Source organism: Pyrgilauda ruficollis, unplaced genomic scaffold (genome assembly GCF_017590135.1).
Source record: "Pyrgilauda ruficollis isolate IOZ18807 unplaced genomic scaffold, ASM1759013v1 scaffold46, whole genome shotgun sequence".
Classification (NCBI taxonomy): domain Eukaryota; kingdom Metazoa; phylum Chordata; class Aves; order Passeriformes; family Passeridae; genus Pyrgilauda; species Pyrgilauda ruficollis.
In genome coordinates, this window is record NW_024526155.1 from 1163782 (window position 1) to 1189471 (window position 25690).

Below are 25690 nucleotides of genomic sequence, written 5' to 3' on the forward strand. Positions count from 1 at the left end.
TGCAGCCTCCGGAGAGGTACCGCAGGAACCTTCCACTTCTCTGCGAGCAGTCCCGGAGGCAATTCCCGCAGTGAGGGCCCCACAGCCCGGCCGAGGCGGCAGCAACACCCCAAAACCCACCAGAGCATCACCGTTCCCCCTGCGCGTCCCGCACGCCCCGGACGCGGCACCACCGGCCGGAGCGCTTCCGCCGGCGCGTGCGCCGAGCGCTCGCCGCTCCCATTGGCTGGAGGGGGCGGCGGGGCAGGGCCGGAAGAAGCGGAGAATCTTCCATTGGCTGGAGAGGGAGGAGGGGCGTGGCCAGGGCTGAGGCGGCTGTGAGGGCGCTCGGGGCAGGGGGAGCGGGAGCCGCGTCCCGGTGAGGGGCTCGGCGAGGGACGCAGGTCCCGGGTCCCGGTGAAGGACGTGGCCGTGCGGGGCCCCGGCGCGGCCATGCGGCGCTTCCTCGGCCCGCTGCTGTGCCTCTTGGCGCTGCGGCTCCCGGCGGGCAGCGGCGCGGCCGCCCGCGGGCTGGACGTGGCTTCCTACCGGTGAGTACGGAGCGGGCGGTGCGGGGCCCACCCGGGCCGGGGCTGAGCGCGCCTGCTTGTGCCGCAGGGAGCGGGTGCGTGCCATGTTCTACCACGCCTACGAGCACTACCTGGAGAGCGCCTTCCCTTACGACGAGCTGCGGCCGCTGACGTGCGACGGGCAGGACACCTGGGGCAGGTAGGGGCTGCTCCCGGGGCGGGGTGGGGATGGGCTGCCCCCCTCCGCCAGGTCTCACCTCGCTTCTCTGCTCCGCAGCTTCTCCCTGACCCTGATCGACGCCCTGGACACGCTGCTGGTGAGTAGGAGCCAGCCCTGAGTGCCCGCAGCCTGCTCAAGGCCCCTGTGTGCCACCTGTACACCTGGATTTTATGTGGTTGTGCCAAAAGTCAGTTGTTCATTGACCTGAGAATTTTCCATTTCCCTTTGCATCACCCCTGGGAGGGGTGGCAGAGCGCCCCTTTCCTGACAGTCTCTGGAGCAAAGATCTATTGTGTAAAAAAAGCTTTTTGAAACAAAATGGAACCGTCAATTTTTTAGTAATATCTGTAGTTAATAATTTCACAAAATAGCAAAACCAACTAAAATCAGCCCCAAATATTGAGCTGCTCTTTGTTTTTCCATGAAGTCTAAGCCTGATTCTCTGTTTCCCTGCAGATCTTGGGAAATGTTTCTGAGTTCCAGCGAGTTGTCAACGTGCTGCAGGAGGGGGTGGACTTCGATATTGATGTCAATGCATCTGTCTTTGAAACAAACATTCGAGGTGAGCTGGGGTTTTCTGGGGGGGTCTGTGTTGGGTTTCCTTCCTGTACAAGTCTCAGAGGTGGTGGTGAGCAGGTGGTTGGAGGAATTTGGGATGCAGAGTAAGAGGACCCATAAACAGAGAGAAAAGCCACAAACAAACGTCACTTCCTTTCAGTCTTTGCACATGCCTTTTTGCTTCCTGTCTCAACACAAGCAGAAGTAGATGTGGCACTTTCAGTATTTTTGTGTGAGGTTTTTAGCTTTGGAATAAATATATTTTTCACTGCAAGCATACAGATTTTATCCTGTCATCTTTTGTGTGCTGTTTTGAAGTAGAGATTATCAATTTCTTGAATTATTCTTTTTTTTTTTCCTTCAAAATCACAAAGGCCTTTGGAGTCTTGCACCTTGAATGCCTGACTGCTTCAGTGCCATCTAGCTAAAAAACACTGTGTTTTTTCAAATATAGTGTTTTTAAAAACTGTTAGTTATGCAAAACTGTTAGTTATGCTTTCGTTGTTTGTCCTGCCAGATATTGCTGTGCCAATTTTTGCAGCAGTGTAATTTCTCTGTGGTTGTTATGTGACCACAGACAAGCCTGTGCAATAACTAATATTAGCTAATATAGCTGTATTAGCTATGTAAGTAATAGCTCACAGCTGCTGTCACATGGAAATTCTTGACTCTTCCTTGAAAAAAGAAATATATCATAGAATCTGAGAATGGTTTGGGTGGGAAAGGACCTTAAAGATCATCCATTCCACCCCTGCCATGGCAGGGACACCTTCCACTGTCCCAGGCTGCTCCAAGCCCTGTCCAGCCTGGCCTTGGCTGGACAGAGATCCAGGGGCAGCCTCAGCTGCTCTGGGCACCCTCCTAGGGAGAATTCCTTCCCCATAGCCCATCTAAGCATGCGCTCTGGCAGTTTAAAGCCATCACCCCTTGTCCTGTCACTCCACACGTTTCTGCTGCCCTGCAAACAAGCAGCAAGAAACAAATCATTCTTCTCTTCTCTGAACTCATTCCTCCCCACATGGTGTAATGGATTCTGATGTGTCCTTGCAGTGGTGGGAGGGCTCCTCTCTGCTCACCTGCTCTCCAGGAAGGCTGGGGTTGAAGTGGAAGCAGGTTGGCCGTGCTCGGGACCTCTCCTGAGGATGGCTGAGGAAGCAGCTCGCAAACTGCTGCCAGGTGAGCCCCTGTCTGCTCTGTGTCACTGTGCTGGGGATCAGGAGCTGCCTGCTGCCTGTGATGGGAGATGCACTGCTGGATGAGCCAGCTCAAAAGCCAGTCCTGTGGTCCCTGGGCTCCAAGCTCAGTGCTCCAGGTTTAATTGGTAGGGAAGATGTTTTTTTATGTGTGCATGCCAAGTGCTGTGTGTGCTTAACACATCAGGCTACTTGCTGAGGGGAAATATATTTAATATAAATAATAAATAAAGGCTGAGAGACAGCAGTTTGTAAAGACAAGAAGATGCTCCCTCATGTGCTCATTGTGGGCTACAGCTGGGCTGGGTTCCCTTGTGTGCACCCATGGGGTGATCACAGCCTCACTGTTTGCACTTTGCTGGCCAGTGTGTTTAGTGACCACCTTGCTTGTGCTGTAAAAAAATGTGGGGATGCAATCTGCTGCTCTGGCAAGGTGGAAGAGATCCCCAGGCCCTTCCCAGGACTGTGTGTACCTTGGCGTACCCTCTCTGACCCTCCCAGGATCACACTCACGTTCTCATTTTGTTCTCTGCAGTTACTCCAGCGCCCCTTCCTGCCCATGTGCAGTGGGATGTGAGGCACATGTTTGCCTGAGAGTCTGTTAAACACAACACTGAGCACTTCTGTGACCCCAAAATCCTGTGTTTCAGCTTTCCAGACCCCAACTGGGATGCCCTATGGCACAGTGAACCTGCTGCATGGAGTCAACCCTGGGGAGACCCCAGTCACCTGTACTGCTGGAATTGGCACCTTTATAGTGGAGTTTGCCACCTTAAGCCACCTCACTGGTGACCCAGTGTTCGAGGACGTTGCCAGGAAGGCTTTGAAGGCACTGTGGAAAAATCGCTCGGATATTGGGCTGGTGAGTGAGGAATGGACTTGGGATGTGCTGGGCTGCTTTTCTGTAGCTTTGTGGATGCAGTTCTAGGCATGAAAAAGCATCAACAGAGAGGAGACAGAGTTGGATAAATAACCACAGTGCTCCTAACTGGACAGAAGGCTCGTGTTTGACATTGTTGCTGAACACCTGCAGCATCCACATCTCTGCCTTACTGCAGCAGCCCAACATTATCCCATTGTTCTGGCCCACACCAGATGTGGCAGGGAGACAAATGCCTCCTGCTGGGTGCTGCAGCTCTTGTGGCAGCAGCTGTAGCAGATTAAATGAAAGGTCTGTCTGATGCCTGGTGGGACAAAGGCCTAGGGAACAGAACAGGAGTAAACTGCACTGAGATATTACCAGCCTGTGCAGCTCTGGGGTCCAGGAATACCCAGAGCTGGGAGGATTATCTCTGTGTTCACTGTCTCCTGCTCTTTTCTGTTGCTGCTTTTTCAACCTCTGTGAAGTGTTGGTGTTGCATATGTGAACTGAAACATATTTATTTATACTCTGTGTTTATTGCCACAAATTATCCACAGGCTGTATGAAGAAATGTTTCCCTTTGTTTGATTTAGGATTTGTTTATTTTTGATTTATACCCCAAATCCTCGATCATTGCTGGCTTTTTTTCATGTTTGCTAAGAAAGACATGATTGTGTATTTCATTCTCCATCAGCTGGGTTTCTTCACAGGCTGAGGAGTGCCAGAATCTATTTAAATATTAACATGGCAGCTCTTGTGCCTTTGACATTCTTGGCCTCTGGCTCTGTATCTGCACCTCTCCATCCTTCTCTACTTATTTCTAAGATCAGAATTAGGACCAGACACTTCATGTTGAAATTGTGCATTTGTACAGTAGCTTTATAATGTGTTTTGGCCAGTGAAGCGTTGATATTGGAAGCGTAAAATGTTTATTAGATATATAAAATATGTTATCAGCATGAAAATTGTATTTTCTACAGTTTGCACGTAAGCATAACAGTTGCATTTTCTACAGTTTGTATTTCTCTGATGCTGATTTATGTGTCCTGTAATGGAGAAAATGCTGGTTAGAAGGGACATTGTGTATCTGTGAAACTGATGGTCTGAAAAAAGGACCAGGATTTCTTGTGTCACCTTAAGCCCCTCTCTCCTTGTCCTTCACTCCTTCCAGGTGGGGAACCACATTGATGTGATCACTGCCAAGTGGGTGGCCCAGGATGCTGGGATTGGGGCAGGGGTGGACTCCTACTTTGAGTACCTGGTTAAAGGAGCCATCCTCCTGCAGGACAAGGAGCTGATGTCCATGTTTCTAGGTGAGTGTTTGTTTTCTGTGGAAAGAGGCCCAGCACCTGTGGCAGGAGGAGATGAAGGATCTAATGGGGAACATTCAAGACTGTTCTGAAGGCTTTGCTGTAATTCTTTTGAACTGTCTGTGATAACAGAGTTACCAAAGTGAGCACCCTGAGAAGTCATTGACTGTGGCTCATGTGAACAAGTGGCTTCTCTCATTCTTAAAAATAAGCGCTTTTTTTGCCTTTTTTTTTTCTTTCTGTTACAGATGGCTTACCTACCCATCTGTTTCTTTACAGAATATAACAAAGCTATCAAGAATTACACCAAGTTTGATGACTGGTACCTGTGGGTTCAGATGTACAAAGGAACAGTGTCCATGCCTGTGTTCCAGTCCCTAGAGGCCTATTGGCCAGGCCTGCAGGTAAGAGCTGTCATACCAGCAGCATCTGGTGATTCTGTTCATCTGTCAGGGGCTGTTCTTCAAGAAAAAAGTTACAAATATAACCCTCATCTGTGCAGGTTTAAAAGTTTGGTTTGATCTCTGGTGAAATCTGCAGTAGCCTGAGCCTATAGAAGGTGATGTTGAAGAAAATGTTGATTTTATCTACAGTCTCCCATTCAGCATGATGGGAGGGCACTTCTGTGGTAGCAAACTCCACTGACAGTGGTCCCATAATCCAAATGAGAATGTGAGGAACAAGAAATTCACACCTCTTTTTCTATCACCTCACAAAAGTTTCATTTCTGTGAATATTTTCCCATCAAGAGCTTTGCTTTCTCATCAGTCTTCTTGTTTGGACCGAGACTTTGTTTCCCTAACTAAGAGATTAGATGCTGTGATTGACTAAACATTTGACTGAAGAAACACAGCCTTTAAAAAAAAATCAGAGTCTTCATATTATTTCAGGTGTGGGAATGGGATCCACCAGAAAAGCAGCATTTTCAGTCTTACCTGTTCTTAAGGCATTGTGCCCAATATCAGTTACACCACTCAGACCTGCTGAAATACCCATTTCTGTCGCTGGGTATTTCTTTGCCTAGAGCAGTGCTATTGCATCAATTCCTGTGCTGGTTTTTCTTCACTCCCATGTTTCTTTGCTGTTTCTGTCTCTCAGAGCCTCATTGGGGATGTGGATAATGCCATGCGCACCTTCCTCAACTATTACACGGTCTGGAAGCAGTTTGGGGGCCTGCCTGAGTTCTACAACATTCCCCAGGGATACACAGTGGACAAGAGGGAAGGATATCCACTCAGGCCTGGTAAACAGAATTGAAATTAAAAGGGACATGAACTCCTGCTTTAGCTCTGGTTGGAAGATCAAATATTAGCAACACCACAGTTTCCTGCCCAGTTTTGCTCTGACTCGGTTCCTGCAGGGATTTAAGCTGGGATTTCCAGAGTTAAAGCTGCACATTTTGTTTTCCCCCACTCACAAAGACAGGAAGGAAACAGGAAGCAAACCATAGTGTTAATATAGACATGTGGCCTGCTAATGAATTGTGTTCACAGTGTGGGATTTGACATGTTTAAGTGTTAGATTGTCTGGCATGGGGTGTTTCAGTCATGTGAAATGTTAGAGGGACTGCTTGTGTCCTTTACATTTAGGAAGTGAAAGTGAGCATGAATAGGCTGTTCCAGTTCTGCATCTAGGAGGGATTCTGTGTTATCTGTGATACTGTAAGGAAATTATCTCTCTTTTTTTTCTCATTTTTTACAACTGTGACCGCAAAAAAAAAATTAACCTGATTAGTGGGCCCATAAAGGTAAATGAGAATAATTAACTTCCTTTTGGTCTGAGTGTTCAGGTGACATCCACACTGGACAAACCTACCAAAAATGCCCATCAGCCCTAACTATCAAAGGTGTTTAAGCAGAAAGACCTGTTCCTTCAGTAAGTAAACACAGATGGTGCTTATGTTGTCTTTATAGAGTATTTCCACTCAGAGTTTAAAAACTCTGTTGTGAGGATTGAATTTCTAGTTTGTAATCCTTTCCAGAAACATTTTTTTTTTTAACTTTGACAACTGAGTATTAATCTTTTTCTCTTGCTTCTCTCCCACTCGCTGAATGTGGGAGGGAGCATTAGTCACTCTCACCTGAGCTGCTGCAGGCTGCTTAGAGGGAATTTCTTTGTAGCACATCCTTAGGAAAAGGAGAATCTGTGCTTGGAGTCAGGCAAGCCAGGCTGTTCACCTGATTATGCTGAAGTATTTTTAAATTAGTTCAAGGAATAGCTCATCTTCTCTGTGTGGATGGTTTGATAATCTTTGTGCTGGCAATGTTTGGGTGTTTTGCAGAGCTGATTGAGAGCGCGATGTACCTGTACCGTGCCACGAGAGACCCCACGCTGCTGGAGCTGGGGAGAGACGCCGTGGAGTCCATAGAGAAAATCAGCAAGGTGGACTGTGGCTTTGCAACTGTGAGTACTAAATTATCTGCCATGGCAACTGAAAGGCTGCTAAAAATCAGCTTTCAGAAGGTGTTCTCATGAGTGATGTTTTGTCATTGATTCAAGCAATCATTTTGGGCAAAACATTACTTTCTTCCAACAAACCCCTTGTATTTCTCTGTGAAGCTGCTCTGGTAATTGCTGGTCTTGTTTCTGGTTGTAGCTTCCTCACAGTGGGCCAAATTCTATCATGGGCCCAAAACATGGGAAAGCACCAGAAGCTTCTCCTGCATTTCTAGTAGGTGTTGCAGCTGAGCAGGAAGGCTCTTGTGCAGGCTGTTCCTGCCAGGTGTGTGATTCTGCCTTCCCACTATGCCTTGAAAATGTGGTCAAGCACACAAGAAGTGCAGTGAGTGATTTATATAAAGTAATTTAATAGAGGATTTCAAACGTGCTATCAAGCTCTATTTTACAAGAAACTCCTTAAAAATAGTGGGAGTAAGTAGGTAAAAGCCTTATGATTTTTTTTCTTTAGTGGAGAAATGATGGGAATCTCTTCCCCTTGCCCAGACTGAACTGAGGGTGAGTTTAAATGTTAGGAAGAAACTTTTCCCTGTGGGGATGCTGAGGCCCTGGCACAGGGTGCCCAGAGGAGCTGTGGCTGCCCCTGGATCCCTGGAAGTGTCCAAGGCCAGGCTGGACAGGGCTGGGAGCAGCCTGGGACAGTGGAAGGTGTCCCTGCCATGGCAGGGGTGGAGTGGGATGAGCTTTAAGATCTTTTCCAACCCAAGCCATTCTATGATAAGATACAGGGTGAGTTGGTGTCGTACTGTGCTGCTTAACTGAAATGAATTGGTTTTATTTTTCTCCCTAAATTCATAACTTCCTGAATTCAATGTAACTGTAACCCACTCTGTTTGTTCTCTTGTAGATCAAAGACTTGAGGGACCACAGGCTGGATAACCGCATGGAATCCTTCTTCTTGGCTGAAACAATCAAATACCTGTACCTGCTGTTTGACCCAGACAACTTCATCCACAATGATGGCTCAGACTTTGATGTGGTGGTCACACCGTTTGGGGAATGTGTCCTGAATGCTGGAGGGTACATCTTCAACACCGAGGCTCATCCCATCGACCCTGCAGCCCTGCACTGCTGTAGGAAGCGCAAAGAAGAGCAGTGGGAGGTGGAAGACTTGATGAGGGAATTCTACTCACGGAAGAAAACTAAGAAATTCACTTTAAAAAGAGCTCCTGACCGTGGTGAAGGGGAACATGCAAAAGACACCGAAGATGCCTCATCAGAGACAGCTGGAGAGAAGAGAAACTCTAAGAAAAGCTCACACTCCCTCCTGAGCTGCCCCAGTCAATCTTTTAACTCAAAGCTTGCAGTACTGGGACAGGTCTTCCTGGATAACACCTGATCCTCTTTGCATCATCAGTTTAAATTATTGAACTCATTTCAGATTCTGGGAATATATTTTTATAGTTTCATAATGGAAAGTGTGGTACCTCACAATGTGAATTCTATCATGAAGTGAAACAACTTCCCATTCAATACTGCTACTGCTCCTTTCTAAACCATGACTCAGATACCAGCTGTTAATGCTGTTGAGCTGCTGATCTCAAAGCAGTTGGTTGCCTGAATATCAAACAGCTGTCCAGAAAAAGAAAGGTTTGCATGTTAAATGTACCATTTTATTGCATTTTGTGAGTTTTACAGGCGTACAGAAAGATGCTAGCTTACTTTGTTCTGCAAAAATGAGCCTGAGTTTCTTGTCATAAGGGGAAAAGCAGGAATTGCTGTAGCTTTACTACAACTCCGTGTGCTCCATCTTTTACTTCTGGCCACTTTATAATGTCTAGTTCATATTGAAAAATTGCTGCCCAGTGGAGGAAACCTATTTATTTTGAGCTGAAGGCTCAGATTTGTAGCTCTGGCTGTTCTGCTGGGCATGAAGGATGGCGTGGTAGGAGAGGAGCACTTGGAACATGTCCTTGTTTCAGATCAGTGTGGGTCAGTACCTCCTGCCTGAAAACCACTTTTGTAAATGTCCAGGTAATGTCTGGACAAAAAACTGAACTGGAGGGTGGACTAGGAAATGTTTGATTCCACAGTGTAGCTTGCTTTCCTTTTAAAGAATGCTTCTCTCTTATTTCCCCATTTCCTTCCTGTTTCTAACTTGCCTTTGGTCCCCACGTATTTCACTGTACCTCAGTCGGCGCAGCCACCCCCAGGGTGCCCCAGCTGAGCTGGACACCAGCCATGCACAAGGCTTGGGTGGAAGGGGGCTGAGCCCAGCCTCAAATTGCAGCTGAACAGATGTTCATGAACCTCTCAGTGTTCAGCTCACTTGGTACATCCAAACCTTTAAATGTATTGTTAGTGTCTTTGCAACAGCTGTGTGCAGTGACCAGGAAAGGAGGAATCAGTGTGGCCAAGGTTTTCTTTCTAAAGGAAAAACCAAAAGCAGGCCAGAAAAGTGATGGAGTTTCTTCAAGCCTGCTGGAAAGTGAAGAGTCTGGAGCAAGCTACACACAAGCTACAGTAATCTGAGTTATTTGAGAGGTACAGGATAAATAAATCCCTGTGAGCAGGGAAATACTTAAATACAGCTGGACCAGTGCCCACTCTGTGCTGCTGTGTGGTTGTCTTGAGAAAGTAATTTTTGTTGTTGTTTTGACCTGTACTAGTGCTGTAAAGTTAAATAAAATTTGCATTTTATCCTTCGGGGTAGAAATCCTGTTGCTGTTGTGAATGAGCTATGGTAAGAGACACTTTCAGTGTTGGACAGGCATATTGAAAGGACTGGTAAGCTACAGAGCTTTTGGTTGTGTCCTTTCCCATGGCAGCTGGGACAGTGCAGGAATTCTGCATTGACACAGCCCTTGCAGCCCTTCTGAGACCGGAGCACCCAAAACCAGGCATTGTTGGACAACGATGAAGCTCTTGTTAGTGGCTCCTTGTTGTCACCATAGGTTGTCTTTTTATTTTCCAGCTGTTCACATTTCACACACTCTTTATTGTTTAATCTGCAGAAAACAAACCCCAGGCCTTCTCCAACAGCTTTGCTCAGTGCTGGGTCAGGGCCTGAATCGCAGCACTGTCCCAGCTGTGAGGCAGAGGAAAATAAAGGGACAGGGCCGGTCTCCAACTCCTACGATCCCTCCTGACCAGGGCATTTTGGTACCCTCATCCAGGAACTTCCAGCAGCAGAACCAAGGAGCTGTAGGCTGGGGAGATGAGGTTACTCCTCAGCAGGGTTGGAGCTGAGAGAACTCATTTGTGCATGGCTACCGTGAGTAATTAGCTGGATCTTGATTAGATTCCCAGATTTGTCTGAGTAGGAAGGCACCCACACAGATGACCGAGTCCAGCTCCAAGTCAACGGCCCAGACAGGAACTGAAACTTTGATATTATGACCAACTGAGCTAATCTCGGATTAGGGCTCTGGGCTGGGTGACTCAGAACACCACAACCAGCCTCAACTGTTCCTTGTTCCAGTGCTGTTCCATCTCACAAAGCCTTTAACAAAAACGAGCTGTGATCTGAGTTCTTGGTGAGCTTTTCCTTAAACGCAAAACGGCGTGGCTGTGCCTCGCTGAGGGAAATACAGGTACCCTAGTGGACACGGAGGCACGGGGCTGGAAACGGGCGGGCGGCAGAGCCGCGGGCGGCACGGCGCGGACAGGCCGCGGCTCCCGCCGCTCCCTCCCACCCGGGGGCGCCCCTTCCGGCCGCCATGTTGGCGCGTCCCGCGGCTGCGCACGGCGGAGCGGGCCGAGCGGAGGGCTGCCTGTTTGTGTCCCCAGCGCGGAGGCCATGGCGGCCGTGGCGGGGGCCGGCACGGGGCCCGGCTGCGGCTCCGGCAGGGCCCGCGCCGCCACCACCAACATCCTGGCACAGCTGCGGCACGGGCAGCTCAGCGGCCGCGGGCTGACCCGCGGGGCGCAGGTAACGCGCTGCGGGCCGCCCGTGGGACCTGGGCCGGGCGGGCGACGCGGGGAGGCCGCGGGGCCTGTGGGACCGTGGGGTTTGGGGCCGGGGGTGCAGCGCCTCCTGCCCGGGCCTCCGGCGGGGCAGCGCTGCCCGGCTGGCCTAGCGGGGCCTGCTCGGGGAGAACGGCCGCTCCCAGCCCGGGCTCGGCGCTCCGGAGCTCCCCGGGCTTTGCCCCGGTGCCGGAGGGGCGGCACAAGGGTGCCCCGGTGCCTTCGGGCTCCGTGCGCCGCCTCGCCGGCCTCAGCCGGGCTCGGGGAGCGCCGAGGAGCAGCACAGGCGTTTGCCCAGCCGTTCTCCGCCTCTTCGGTCGGTGTGGCCTTCCCTGCAAAGAAAGGAAGCTCTGCCTGGGACTGTAACAATGCAGCATCGAAATTTAAACGTATTTCCTGGACAAAGGCAGCCTCGTGGTATTAGGGCTTAGGAGACATTTTAGCTCTGTAACGCAGGTGGTTTTATGAGAAACTGCTCTAGGTCTGTTTCTTATTTGTCATCTTTTCCAGTTGATGATGCTGGGAAATACCAAGGAATGAAATCAGTTCCTTACCCCGGGCCTGTGCCTGTGGTGTGCTGATACTGATTTTTTTTGCAAAAGCTGCTCAAGGATAACAGACTATTAATTTATTTTTGTGGAGAATAATTGGCATTTTTCTTGCAGATTAAATGCAGAATGCTGCAAAGACTTGGAAAATGAAACATGAGGTACAGAACTTGCATTCAGGTGCTGGTTTATTGAGCTGAAATATCATAAGAGAGGTCACATGGAATAAAAAAATGGCATTTCTCTTATTTACCAGTGCAGACAACAGTATTTTTCTTGATAAACAAGGATTCTGAGCAATTATTAAGAGAAGATTTATTTGATGCCTTTTCAGGGCTACCTAAAAACAGAGGCCAGACAAAATTAGGGAATAAAAGGCAGTTCTATTTATTGAAGGGCCTTCAGGTACATTTTGGGCAGACAGAGCCCCCCAGGTCCCCCCAAAAATGGACCACAGGTCACTGGTTTTCACACTTTTATAAGTTTGGTCTATTTGCATATTGGGGGTTCATCTTCCAATTACAGCTTCAGGTAATGAAGTAATTTACCCCAAATTTGCTCCCCCCCAACTCACTTTTGTTTCCATCTCTGGGCCCTGAGGCAGTGAGGTGTCCTTGACTGCCAGCCTGGGGAGGAATTGTTGTGTCTGCCCAAACTGGGAAAGCAGCAGCTCACACTGTGTGTGGGGTTTAGAGCTATACACTAAAGAACTGCAGGGTTACAAATATATGGAAAATATACAAGCTAAAATCCTAAGGCATCATGTTCATCATGAATGCCCGTGCCTCGTTCTGTAGCAGAGAGGTAAAAGAGCAGGTATTTTTTTACAGCTCTTCTGTCTTTATTTTGCTGCTTCCTCAGGTGCTAGTTTGGTTAATCCTTAAGCAGAGCCAGTAGTTTGCATCAAGATAAACCTGTATTGACTCTTCTCCTTGGGATTGTTTTAGGAGTGCATTTTCTACAGCAGGTGGACAAACTGTCTCACTGCCTTACCTGTCCACCTCTGCACTCTTTCTTTCATGCACCTCCTCAGCCACTGCAGTTTCAGTCAGGTAAACCTGTACCAACCTTATGCACCTCTGTTGTCTGTAGAATGGTGCTTCCACCTCTGGGCTTTGATTTGCTTGAAGAATGCAGTGCTACTGTTTTCATTTTGGGCTTTTAAGGTTTTATAGCAATAAGGGAAACCTCTGCTGGTTGCATGCTCCTTATAATGCCCAAAATTGAGGTGGGGTTTTTGTTTCTGGGGTTTGGGTTGGTTTTGCTTGAAAAATTTTGGCATCCATGTGCTGCCCGAGGGTTAAAGCTTGGTCACACAGAGCTCCCACAATTTCATAAATGCTATAGGAGGGTATTTTAAATCATTTTGTGTAAGAGCATGGAGTGACAGGACAAGGGGTAATGGTTTCAAATTGACAGAGGGCAGGGTTAGATGGGATATTGGGAAGAAATTCTTCCCTGTGAGGGTGCTCAGGCCCTGGCACAGGGTGCCCAGAGAAGCTGTGGCTGCCCCTGGATCCCTGGAAATGTCCCATGCCAGGTTGGACAGGGCTTGGGGAATGGTGGATAGGTGTCTCTGCACATGGCAGGGAGGTGGGATGGGATGGGCTTTAGGGTCCCCCCCAATCCAAACCATTCTGTGGTACACTTAAGCTAAGGCAGGGGGGATAACAACTTCCTGAATCATTTTGGACTTTATGAATTTCCTGTCTCTTTACTTTTACCTTGAATCAGTTTTTTGTTTGTAGAAGATCTAAGTATAAAACACTTTGATGTTACTTTTAGAGAAGCACAAGGCAGTTTTTGCTGCTCTCTTTTTTTTTTTTAAGTCCTGTTTTTTATCAAAACATGCCCAGTTGACTCCTCAGTGGCAGCGTGGGAGCCCTTGCTTACATTTCTCAACTGATTTGCTCCTGCAGAGCCTGAGAGCGGGTCGGGTTGCTGTTTTGGGGTGTAGAGCAAGTCATGAGTGTCCTTGAAGCACTTCCTAGCTGTGTTTTGGGTCATGTGCTGCCTGGACTGCACTGCTGGTGTCCTGTAGGGAGGGGAAGCCCTTCTCAAGATGTTAATTCAGGGAGACTGGGGAGCACAGTTCCGTGCTGGGGTGCCTGCCATGGGCAGCAGTGGCATTTAGCCCTGAACAAAGCTTTGTGTACTATTCTTAGGTGATCTCAAGGGCCATTTTTGTATGAGGAAAGTAGGGGCTTAGCTGTGAGCTGGGAAGGATCATTATTGATAGGCCTGCATCTAAAAGTTCATCACTTGGATCTTACAAGGACATAGAAGCGTTTTTGACAGCAACAGCCCCCTGAATATCTGGCAGTTTTGAGGTCAGCTGAGGCTCTGAAGTCTGGATCCCTGCATGTTCCTGCTGTGCTCACCTACCCAGAGCCCTTGGCTTCCTTGCCAGTTGGTGTCTTGCTTTATTATTAATAATAAATTATTCAGAGAAGGGCAACAGAGCTGGAGAGTCAGTCATATGAGGAGTGGCTGAGGGAACTGGGAAAGGGGCTCAGCCTGGAGAAAAGGAGGCTCAGAGGGAAATTCTGGCTCTCCACAACTCCCTGACAGGAGGGGACAGCCAGGGGGGTCAGGCTCTGCTCCTGGGAACAGGGACAGGAGGAGAGGAAACAGCCCCAGGCTGTGCCAGGGGAGGGTCAGGTTGGGCAACAAGAGGAATTTCTTCCTGGAAAGGATGGTTCAGGCATTGTCAGGGACTGCCCAGGGAGATGGTGGAGTCCCCATCCCTGGAGATTCCAAGAAACAATGGACATGGCATTCAGTGCTCTGGGCTGGGTGATAGGGTGGGGATCAGTCACAGGACTCTTGGTCTTGGAGGTCTTTTCCAGTCTAAATGACTCTGTGATAAGAAGTTGATTAGCTAAAGCAGATTTCAGTAGATACTGCCATTATTTGTTCCTATATCCATTTTACCCATATTGCTGGCATCAGCTGCTGCCCTGCACACAAGCCTCAGTGTTGGTATCCGATTGCATAACCTTGGATCAGGATTTGCCCTGCCCTGAGCACACAGCCCGTGCGAGGGGCTTTGCAGATGCTGGTGAACCAGTGGCAGAAGAGCTTTCCAGAAGTGACACATTCCTAATAAGAAAGAATATTGCTTGTGAGGGGCCTGGTGTGTTGTCCTTGGGGCGCAGCTGTGCCATGGATCACAGGCTCTGGGACAAGTTTGTGCTGCTGTTCCTTGAAAGCCAAGAACACTGGCTCAGCTGATCAAGCTCAAATCTGCTTAGCAAGAAGGTACATGCTTCATCTGCTGCAAGGCAGCTGTGAGCAACACGGATATGGCATGAAACCACAAGATATTTAGGTGCAGCTCTGGAATCCCTGTGGACAGAGCAGTGTAATAATGGACTAACCAGGGATTTGCTCCTGCTGCAGTCCCAAGAGCTGAGTGTCAGCACTGCTCTCACCCTCATAGGATTGCCAGGGCTTAGCTGAAACAGTCAGAATGGAAAAAAGGAGTTCATTTTTCCAGCTGTATTTCATGCTTTGCTATCCCTAGGAGCAGACACTTCCCTTAGCAGGATAGTCCCTATCCACTCTAAAAAAGCTCTGTGGGAGGAAAACATTTTCTTCCTCAGACATCCAGATTTCACCTCCTGCCGTTACAGGTTATCAGCAGGAGTACCTTCCTAACCCTGAGAAAAGATTTTGGTTTTGAGTCAGCTTTTTGTTTCCTCCTTACAAGAGCACCAACATAACAACATTCACGTGAATATAATCCACTTGAGTAGCTCTAATTGTGTGGGTGTTAGCAGGCTTAGGCCTCTTCAGGGGAGGACAGTGAGGGAGTGTTGGAAAGCCTGGACATGCTTTTGTTATGTAACAGGACCAGAGCTCTGTCGTGCACTAGAAATGCTCAAAAAGGGGCTGTGTTGGACTTAAGCTGTGTTGGTGTCTGACTTTTTTTGTGTGGCTGAAGATGAGTGAGAATAAAAATGTAGATGTGATACTCCTTATCCCTCTGCTTTTTCTTATATATCCCCACAGATTTTGTTTTCTTTCAAAATGATTTAAAGAAGAAACTTAGGAAGTTCTAAGGAAAAGTAGTAACTGAGAAGTTAATATAATTTTAATATAATTATAGATATTAGTTGATCTATTTTTCTCTGAGAGTAAGGTCAGCAAAGCAAATATTAGTAGCTCTGTTCTGATCTGGTAGATCCTGTAGTGGGTTTGGAGAGCTGCTGGTGTCAAAGGTCTGTGTTGGAATTGTCCTGCTCTGGGATGTGCTGTGGGGATTGGAGATTCAGGAGACCTGCTCCTTGTCTTGGTAGAGCAGCTCTTCCAGTTCTGGTGAGCAGAGCAGTAGTCTGGGAGCTGTGGGAATGGTTAGGCCTGGCTGGAAGCTCTGGCATGCTTTATCCTAGGACAGTGTGTCCCTGGGTTTATGCCTGGCTTTTGGGTTGGCAAGAGAAGGAATGGGGGGCCCTATGCAGGGCTGGGGAGGATGGAGAAACAGGGAATCTAGCTAGGGGGATCTTGATCTGCACTTGAAGAATCAAGGAGCTGGAAAGAGGCTGGACATAAGTGCTCTTACACAGACTTCTCCCAGCAGAGTTTCCTTTCAGGATTAGTATTTGTGGGGCTCTGCCCTGTGTCTGATCAGAGCTCAGCTGGTGAGTGACCACAGTGAGTTCTGCCCTGGAGCTGCAGGGCTGCAGTGCTCAGCTTGTCCCTTGGAATGCTTTCCAGAATTGCTCCATGGGCCAGCAGCTGTGTTCCTGCAAAGCTGTTGTGTTAAAACCAAAACTTGCAGGGTCATTTGCCTTGGTTACAGGCTTTTGTGGGAGCAGTTGTGTGAGGAAGGAGACAGCTTAACCAGGCTGATGGATGGTTGTTAGCAGCTGGAAAGGAAAATGCAATAAAGAGCTGGAATGGTGGGGCACTCCCCAAAATCCTGAATAATCATTCTCCGGGCAGTCTGTCAGAGATTACTTCCTAAATTATTACTGTTCAGAGGAAAATTAAACATTTAATTGCACAAATATTAGTTTCCTGAGTTTTTTTTTAAAGGTACAGCTTTAAAGGCTTGAAGGAAAGGATATGCAAAGGCTTCAATTTTATTAAGAATACATAGAGATCATGTGCTTGCATCTCTTTGTCGAGATCCATAATCTTGTGCCTGTTTCCTTTTAAACTTTCAAGACATTTAAATATGTACTTCAGAAGTGGTCATGGAAAATCCCAAGAATGGAAATTCTGCTTTTTTAAAAAGCACTTCCAGTGTTAATGTATGGTTGCAATGAGAAATTGAATTTAAAAAAAAAACCTTCTAAGTGATGTGTCATAGCTGTGAAGTCTGTCACAGCAGGAACCCTTCAGTGCTGTGAAGGATGCCTGGACACCTGAGTCACTGGTTTTGCTTTCTGAAAGATGACAGCAAACGCCCTCCTGTAGCGAGCACTCAGCAAGACAGTGTAAAGTTTCAAGGGGAAAATGTGAAATAGAGACACTATTTTATCAGGAAACCAACTGCCCTGCCCTGGAGAGCAAAGGGAGGATTAGCTCCTGGTGTTTCTGCTGCAGTCACCACTGCTGGTGGTCAGCAGTTTTGGGAAGACACAGAGAGGTGTCACTGACCACAGCTCAGCACAGGGGTGGAGGCAAACTTAGGAAAATCAGAGGTTTGCTTTGTAGGGCAAGGAAAATTGTCACAATGTGGGAACAGAGGTGGGAAGGAAAATCCTCTCTGGAAGGGGAAGGATTTGGGAGCAACTTTAGCTCCAAGAGATCTCAGGGCAGTAAGAAATGTTTTGGCAATGCTGAGCACTTGCCAGGGCATGGACATAGAGCAGGGGGGAAGAGCTGTTCCTGTGCTGCTGGAACTGCTGTGCTTGGAGGATGAGCAAAGTGCAGGGGACAAGTAAGAGGGAGACTAGACTGATCAAATATTAATGTAGAACTTCATGAAGATGCAGGTATTATTCATAATTATTTATTGGCTATCATGCAAATCAGTGCCATCAGGGAGGTTTAGGCTGGATATTGGGAAAAGGTTCTTCCTCCAGAGGGTGCCCAGGCTCCCCCGGGAATGGGCACGGCCCCGAGGCTGCCAGAGCTCCAGGAGCGCTGGGACAGCGCTGCCAGGGGTGCCCAGGTTGGGGTTGTTGGGGGGTCTGGGCAGGGCCAGAAGCTTGGTTTGACAGTCCTTGTGTGTCCCTTCCAAGATGAGACATTGTGTGCTTCTTATTCTGTCATTTTTGAATTAAAATTGGATTTTAATTCAATTTAAATCAAATTTAAATTAAATTGGATTTAAAAGACAGTAGGATTAGAAAGAAACTTAAATACTTACAGTTGTGTGCAGTGTCTTTTTTCAGCCCTTTGTGTACTGTCAAGCAAAATTATGCACAGAAGTTATTTAAACTGTGTAGTCGCGAAGTGTTCCTGTGGTAGTTATCAGTCTTTGGAGTAATCTCCTGGGAAATCCTGAGCTCCAGTTCCTTAGGAGTCTTTAAAGAGAAAACCACTCAGTCTGTTCTGCCTTGCAGGCATGGGTGGGCTGGTGACACATTTTTATCTCTGAATTTAAATCCTCTCCAAGGTCTCTGATTGCCCTTCCAGCAAATGCCATGGCTTCGTGGCACAGCTGGAGCAGGGGGATGTGGATGGTCCTGGTGAGGTGGTGATCACCTGGCTGGGGAGCAGCATTCAGGGAACCACAGGTGTAAAACCAGGATTGTGCAGACAGCTTTGGTCTGGGACATAGCCTGGGAGCTCTGGATGAGCTGGTGTGTGCCACTGTGTTTTCAGGGATCAGCCTGGAACAGAACCACTCTGGAGAGCCCCAGTGTGCTGTCCTCGGGTTTCTCTGTGAGCCAGACCTGGGATGTGTTGCAGCAATCTGGGAGGTGACTCTGTGCAGTCCTGGTGTTTGTACCACTTTGGTTTGCTGCACCTGGCTCTTACAGTTTGTATGCTGCTGCTCTTGTTTTCCCAGAAGTGATCCTTATTCTGTTGTGTCCTAACACCAGTAAGGTGTGACAATTCCAAACCCAGCTGCCAGCACTTGGGGAGATCCTGGCTTTTCATGGATACCTCTTCCAGCTGGGCTGCTGCAGCCTCTACTTCTTGCTAGATTATACCTAACTTCTCAAGTTTTGTTGCAAGATTTCAGGTATTTTATCCAGAGCTTTTCAGTGAATGAAGAAAATCTGTTGGATTGCATTTTTTGTGCTTGAATGAGACCAAAAAATTCGACAGAGGAAAGGAGCCTCAAAAGACCCAGTGCTGATTTTGATGACTATTCAGTAAAATTTCCCCAAAAAGAAAACCTTTTTTTTTTTATATATATAAATGAAAAGCATTGACTAACTGCTGTTATGGAAAACAGGAGATGCAGTTTTTAACCAAAATGGCTGTGAAGAAAGACAGCTCCACAAAGTCTGATTGAATTTTAATCCCTTCCCAGAATCCAAAAATCTTTGCATTGGCAAATACCACCCGGCCACAATGGAAATATCCAGAGCCAGGGTAGCCTCAAATACAGAGCAGGGACCACAAGCCAGAGCTTGCAGTGAAACCAAAGATGTGTTAAATCAAGAGCAAGAAAAACTTTTTTTATTTTTTTTTTTCTTTTGAAAGCAGATAAAAGATGATGAGGGCAAGGAAACATTTGCTTCACTCTTTCATAATTTCAGTTCTGAAAGTTTCCTGTGGCTGCCTCTCAGAGCCTGGGGCAGGGAGAGGAAGCCCTGCTGGTACAGAAATGGGAGTGGAGATGGCTCAGATGGATCCTGCCCCAAACCAAGAAGCATACATGTGATTAACAGTGTGGTGTTAAACCAAGCACAAGGTTTTAATGTTAATTAAAGGCTTTTGGCCTTTCCTGACAGCATTTAAGTGCTGAATTCTGCTCTGTGTTGCTGGAACCTGTGATGGCAGCCTGTGCACGTCATCCTTGCCTGTGGTATCTTCCACATCAGCTGGAACTGGAGAGTTGGACTCTTTCCCTGGCGTTTTGCTGTGTGTTCTGTGCACTTTGCCCAGCAATAAATCCCATTCCTCCCACTGCCTGTGGGTTTGTCCTCCTCCCACACCTGGCATGGGGCTCTGTGCTTGGTTTCTCAAGGGGAAATGGAATCTGTGACTTCCAAGGAGCTGACCCAGAGCCCAGATGATGAGAAGTGATTTTGGCTTTCTGGTTTGGTCCTCTGCTATTTCTCCTGCTCAGAAGGAAACTGTGTCATTCTGCAGCAGTGCTGGTTGATTCCTCTGATTCAGAAAGCAGGGAAAAGTTAAAAACTGGAGAGAATTTTATGTCCCAGGTGTGCTCGTGGTGCTTCAATCACTGCTTGTAGCAAGAAAACCTGGTACTTCAAGACCCTTGAAGTTCTTATTTACCTGAAAATTGAGGCATTTCATCAGGAAAAGAGTCCTGAGTACTTGGGAATCTTACAAAGAGGGTGGGGACCCATATTCACTACATTGCCGGGCTGAGTTCTCAGCTTGAATCAGTTTTCTGGTCTTCCTGTATAACAAGAGACCAAAGGGTTAAATTCTGCCAGGATTTGGAGTATATTTGCATATAATTGTCTAATCAGGAATTGAATGGCCCTTTGGAATTGTGCACTGAGCTGTGTCTGAGAAGGATGTCTTGGCTGAAGGAATAAGTGAGATTTAAGCAGCTGGGAGGGAAATGTCACTTAACCACAAAAAGGTGCAGAATAAGAGCAGCTTAGGGGTTTAGGCCTGGGAGTAAGAGCAAACCCACAAATGTGTCAGGGGAGGGTCAGGCTGGAGATCAGGGAAAGGTTCTTCCCCAGAGGTGCTGGCACTGCCCAGGCTCCCCAGGGAATGGGCACGGCCCCGAGGCTGCCAGAGCTCCAGGAGCGCTGGGACAGCGCTGCCAGGGGTGCCCAGGCTGGGGTTGTTGGGGGGTCTGGGCAGGGCTGGGGCTGGGCTGGTGATCCTGGGGGTCCCTCCCAGCTCAGGACATTCTGTTTTCTAAGGTTTGCCTTGAGGTGCTGACAAGAGGATTGGGGTTTTCTTTATTTAGTTGTTTTTATTTGGAGGGCGCATAAAACATTGGTAAACCCAGGCAAAAGTCCTGCTGGAATTGTTGTCTGCTTTACCCTCTCCTGTGTATAGAAATAAGTCCCTGTATTGGGGTTGGTGTAGGCACCTCTGAAGTATCAGAGGGGAAAGGAGTTAAAGGTTTGTCAGCATTGGTGGATTTTCATTGAACATCCTAAGCTCCTCCTTGACAGATCTCCTGGCATTAACCTGGAAGTATTCACACTTCAAAGCATCTTCTGTGGATTTTAAGCAGAATATTTTAGTCTTGTGCTGTTACTTTTTTTTTTTTTTTAGGTGTTAAATGCAGCGATGAATATTAAGTTGTTGGTTTTTTTGGGGGGGTTTTTTTGTTGTTTTTTGTTGGTGTTTTTTTTGGTTGTTTTTTTTTTTTTTTACTTTAGGGAAAAAGGAGGAACATTGAAGAAAGTTTGGACAGCTATAGTAGCAAATGCCAAGTGTTCTTTTTTTGTAGTTTCAGACTGTTTCTCAGGATAATGTCAGCATTGTTGTTCTGCTGATTTAGTTGGTGATCTCCATTTGCAACCAGCCCAAGACTAAAAAGGGAATTTTCTCTCTTTGATATGTTCCTGCTTGTAAACCTTTGTGATTTGGGTCATTGCTGTGACCGGTGACTTCAGGGACTTGGCTGAGGAAATACTCCTTTCTAGCTGAATGCATCAAGTAATGAAGCCTTCCCATCCTCAGCATCCTGCACCTTAGACCAGTGTAATTTGAGATAGTGTCAGGGCACCTATTTCCTCCTTCACTGACCTGTCAGTTGGAGTTCTGCTAATGGAATTGTTTAAAGACTAATGTGTTGCCAATTTAAAATACACAATCAATATAAAAATACAGAATGAGATTATGTACTCTAAATGGCATCTGCTTTAAGCTCTGTGCTGCTTAAGATACTTTGCATCTGTAAAAAGCTACCTGTCCTGGATAAATTGCTGCATGGAAGGAGGTACTGGATTTTGTGAGCTCTTTTTCCAGGAAGGTGATAAGGTTATTCTCCTGGTTATGAAGCACTGGACACATGGGAATCACATTCTTCCTTCGTTGCAGATCACAGAGGCCTTGTTGAAGGAGAGAGATAAACAGGCAAAATGGAATGGGATCCCCTTGCTGTTGCAGAAGCTGTACGAGCACAGCCACCCAAACAGCGACTTCTCCCAGTGCCAAAGCATCCTAAAGGTACTGGCTGCACCCTTCTTCCTAAAGCTTGAGATAATTCTCTTGTGGCTTTCTTTAAAGTCTACTGTGATCGTACTGTATTAATTTTTTAAGCTGTCTGCATGATGGTATCTGTCAAAAACTGGCTGGTAAGTAAGAGCTGGGGGTGCAGGTGATGATTAGTCAGTGGGATCACACAGATAGTGGAAGATAATTGTATTTATAGTGATGAACAGTTTTCTTTTTGAACCATCTCTTTATTTTTCTCCTACATGCAGGAAATTTCTCCACTTCTCTCGATGGAAGCCATGGTTTATGTCACAGAAGACAGAAAAGCTGCTCAAGAGTCCAGTTTCCCAAACACATACACATTTGATTTGTTTGGAGGAGTTGATGTAAGTGTGTTTATTCAGTATCAAAAGATCTGCATGATAATCATCCCACTGAAAAATCTCTTCAGTGAGGTCTTTGAAGCTTCTAAAAGCAAACTACAGAATGACTTGACCAATTTAATGTTAAGCATTAGAATTGTGCCACTTTCTGTTAATCAAAGTAGGAAAAGGGTGTCTTTTTCAAGGTGTTACATCCACAGTGAGGTGTTTAGTTCTTATATGATATAGAATACCTGACTGTTTCTTTAGTCAGTCTTTTTTTACCTTAAAAAAGATTAGACCTTTAGTTTTGCATGAAGACAGTTTCAAATGATTCCTGGTTGTGAGGTAAAATAAGAAATTGGCATTGGAGCAGTGCGAATTTCACTTAACGCTGCGGGATCTGTGGCAGTTTAAGCACACCAGGGCTCTGTCTTAACCAAGTTGTCTGTGTTTATTGCTTCATCTCTGGCAAAGTTTTTAAGCAGAACTGGAAGGTTTCTGTGGACATGCTGGCAATTTATCATTTTGTTTATTTGCTCTAATTCTACATTGCACAAATACCCATTTGCTCTGTTTTTTGGTGCCCAACTCTGGCTTGGCTTTCAGTAGAAATGTATTATTTGTATTTTCCAGTGAACTAATTGACAGACTCTTTATTTAGTTTAACTAAACAGATTTTGCTATTTATTTTTTGTTATTTTGTCTTTGTAACAGAAATAACATTTTTGTTATTTTATTTTTTTCACAAGTAAAAGCTTGCTTTTACTTAAAGCTGCTCTTTGTGTTGTTTTGAAATGAGCATTGGTTTAGTTGCTGCTGTCAGTTGAGGGCAAAAGCCTTCAGCTACCCAAGCAAAGGAGAACACAATGAAAATGTTTTAAATTTCCCTTGTTTTTAAAGGGAAGTAGTGGTACTTCTGTGTAAATGATTTTAACATAGTGCACAGAATCTGTGTGTATTGGGGCCAAATTTTTTGGTTGGTTTGGGCTTGGTTGTTTGTTTTTTTTTTTCCCCTTGGGCTGGAGATGGTAAATATCAGATGCACTGTAATTACCTGTTGCTATGGTCAGAGATTTGGCTGATAGAGGTGGGTTTAATGTGATTAAAGGCAGATGGAAGCCAGTGCTGTGTGTTTTCAAAAATCCTGCTCCAGGATTTGAAAGGGAGGAAGTTTGATCTGCTGGTGCTGTGTGTGCCACGTGCTGATTCATATTGCAATATTTTGAGCTGTGGAACATGAGTGACTTTGAAGGACACTCAGTTTGCAGTGTACTCTCTAGGCTACAATGTGTGAGACTTATAATATTTTTGGATTCTGACAGCCTTTACATTGAGGAAGAACAAAACCAGCTCGGTGGCTCCTCCCTTTATATGAATCCATGTAAAACAAGACCTGAGAGTGCAAATACACCAACCTCATGGATTGTATACCCCATCCCAAGAAATACGATCTCATCATTCCCTTTCTGCTCCTTCTGCCTCTGCTGAGAGGCAGAAAACCCATGAATTAAAGCATAAACCCCAAGCTTTGAGATGTGCATTCTCCTCCTAAAACACAAGGCATTAATATGAGATCTGTATTACTGCAGTCATTTTTCTCTACCCTATTAATGCTACAGCTACTACTACAAATATTGCTAAAAATTTATATTCCTCTTAAGAGCTGCCTATTTATTTATTTATTTATTGGTGCTTTTAATGTAGCCTCCAGTGATGTCAAGGTGGTTTCCTGTGTGTCTGGATCAATAGTTCATTAAAAGAAGATGGGACAAATAGATCGAGTTGTAAACTCCTAAATATCTTGTGAGTTGGCACAGACTGGGTGATGCCTGCACTGCTGTCAACAATTTTAAACTGAATTTTAAAACCAGCAGCATTTGCAGTAGTTCTTGCAGAAGTCGTCGGCTCCTTCTGTTTGCCAACTTTCATTTTCAAGTAAAGTGCTGTTTTTTCAAATGTTTTAAGTTAAATCAGTGGTACAGACTAAAGCAACTAAAGATGAGTTCTACATCAGTCAGAACCACAGTCCTGGTCTTGGAAAGCTGATTGTTACATTCCTTAAATAGAAATATAAATGTAAATATACATACAGGGTCCTGTACACAAGCAGTGGCTTTTTGGTGCTGAGATAAAATCTGGAGCTGCTAAATTCTGTCTGGACCTGACATGTTTTTGAAGCCCAGCAAGACTTAGGGAAAGCCTTTGCAAAATTTGCATCTCTTTGCAGATTATTGCTAAAGATTCCTTATTTTAAGAGATGTGTGATCACCATCCTTGATGTTATCTGGAGGCATGTGAAATTACATTCCTTGCAAGCTCAAATTCTTTGAAACTTGCCAGTGGGAGATTATTTTGTACAGCTTTTATTGTTTCTTCAGGGTAAATGCAACTATAATTTATCAATATGATTTTGACACCCATGGGGGTTTGATTGTAGAGCCTTCATTATTCACCTCTGTGACTTCATCAGAAACAGATTTGGGTTTGTCACTGACAAATTAATTAATTGTTATTTGTATCTCAGTGATCATTCCCTTAATTCCTTGTCTTATTTTTACAGCTTTTAGTAGAAATTCTCATGAGACCAACCCTTATTACACAGAAAAAGAAGCAGAAAAGTAAGTAAATAGGTGATTTATCACTTTCTTTTCCCCACTTTTGCCTGGTGTTCTGCTTCAGACAGAAATTGTTCTATTTTTCTGTTATTCTCTTTCGATCCCAGCAATTTCCTGTTGATTCATTTAGGAGTGAATCACTGGTTTCTTTGTTCTCCCTGGTACTGATTCGTGCTGGGATTTGGGAGAGTCACCTGTTTCTGGCACAGTTCTGGAGCTTCACGCACTCAGCACAAAACACTTGACTCAAAGCACTAAATCTGCAATCAGTGGAAACTCTCCTTGTTCCTGTGGCTACAGCTACAGTGAAAAATTATTAATAATAAGCCACAAAACATTGTTTATGTAATGGAAGCTACAGAGATTGTATGAGTAGCTCAGGAAAACAGCATGCTTTTTGTTATATGACTGCTCATTTCCACATTGCTGTAAGGACAGGGGGTGCAGTGACTTCAGCTCCACTTCCCTGCTGGAGCAGCTTGGCTGCAGTGTTTTCATTTCCCCTGTTTGGGATTCTGCTGGTTCCCTGAGCCCTGCAAAGGGAAGGGAATGTCGTGGTGCACCCTGTGCCAGCTAGCCAGGGAACTTCAAAGGTGAAGTGACTTGAACTGGAGCTTTAGGCAATTGAAGGTCTGTACTGAAAACATATTTTAAATACTAAAGTGCTGTGGCAAAGCAGATTGGAAGTTTTTCTGTGAAGTCCAGGTGCTGAGAGAACACGCATGAGTTTCCAGTGGAGAAAACTGCATGAACTGACATTTTTTCCCCCATACAAAAATAATTTAACATGTGAACAGGTTGGGTGTAGAGTGTTTCTTGTGGCTTCTATCCCATAATGCATTTGCATGTGTGCTCTGAGCTGGCAGCCTGAAGTTGTCACCCATCCCCTAGCTCTCTGTGTCCCTCCCAGGCCAGGGGTG

The 25690-nt window shown here is 46.1% G+C and overlaps 2 protein-coding genes across 2 annotated transcripts in view; both read left to right on the top strand.

Moving 5' to 3' along the window:
* The first annotated feature begins 306 nt into the window (after window positions 1-306).
* LOC121359631 (ER degradation-enhancing alpha-mannosidase-like protein 2) lies at window positions 307-9753 on the top strand. The gene is made up of 11 exons (XM_041478709.1): window positions 307-530; window positions 598-708; window positions 787-826; window positions 1186-1291; window positions 2338-2463; window positions 3131-3342; window positions 4514-4655; window positions 4932-5056; window positions 5751-5895; window positions 6934-7055; window positions 7957-9753. The coding sequence occupies exons 1-11, from the start codon at window positions 433-435 to the stop codon at window positions 8446-8448; spliced, it is 1719 nt and encodes a 572-aa protein (XP_041334643.1). The 5' UTR covers window positions 307-432; the 3' UTR covers window positions 8449-9753.
* A 1023-nt stretch (window positions 9754-10776) lies between these two features.
* Window positions 10777-25690, top strand: part of LOC121359629 (transient receptor potential cation channel subfamily C member 4 associated protein) — a 35227-nt gene continuing 20313 nt past the window's right edge. The window contains exons 1-4 of the mRNA XM_041478707.1: window positions 10777-10980; window positions 21674-21802; window positions 22060-22176; window positions 24716-24773. Of these exons, the coding sequence (XP_041334641.1) occupies window positions 10849-10980; window positions 21674-21802; window positions 22060-22176; window positions 24716-24773 (436 nt within the window). The 5' untranslated portion in view covers window positions 10777-10848. The remainder of the gene's footprint in view (window positions 10981-21673; window positions 21803-22059; window positions 22177-24715; window positions 24774-25690) is intronic.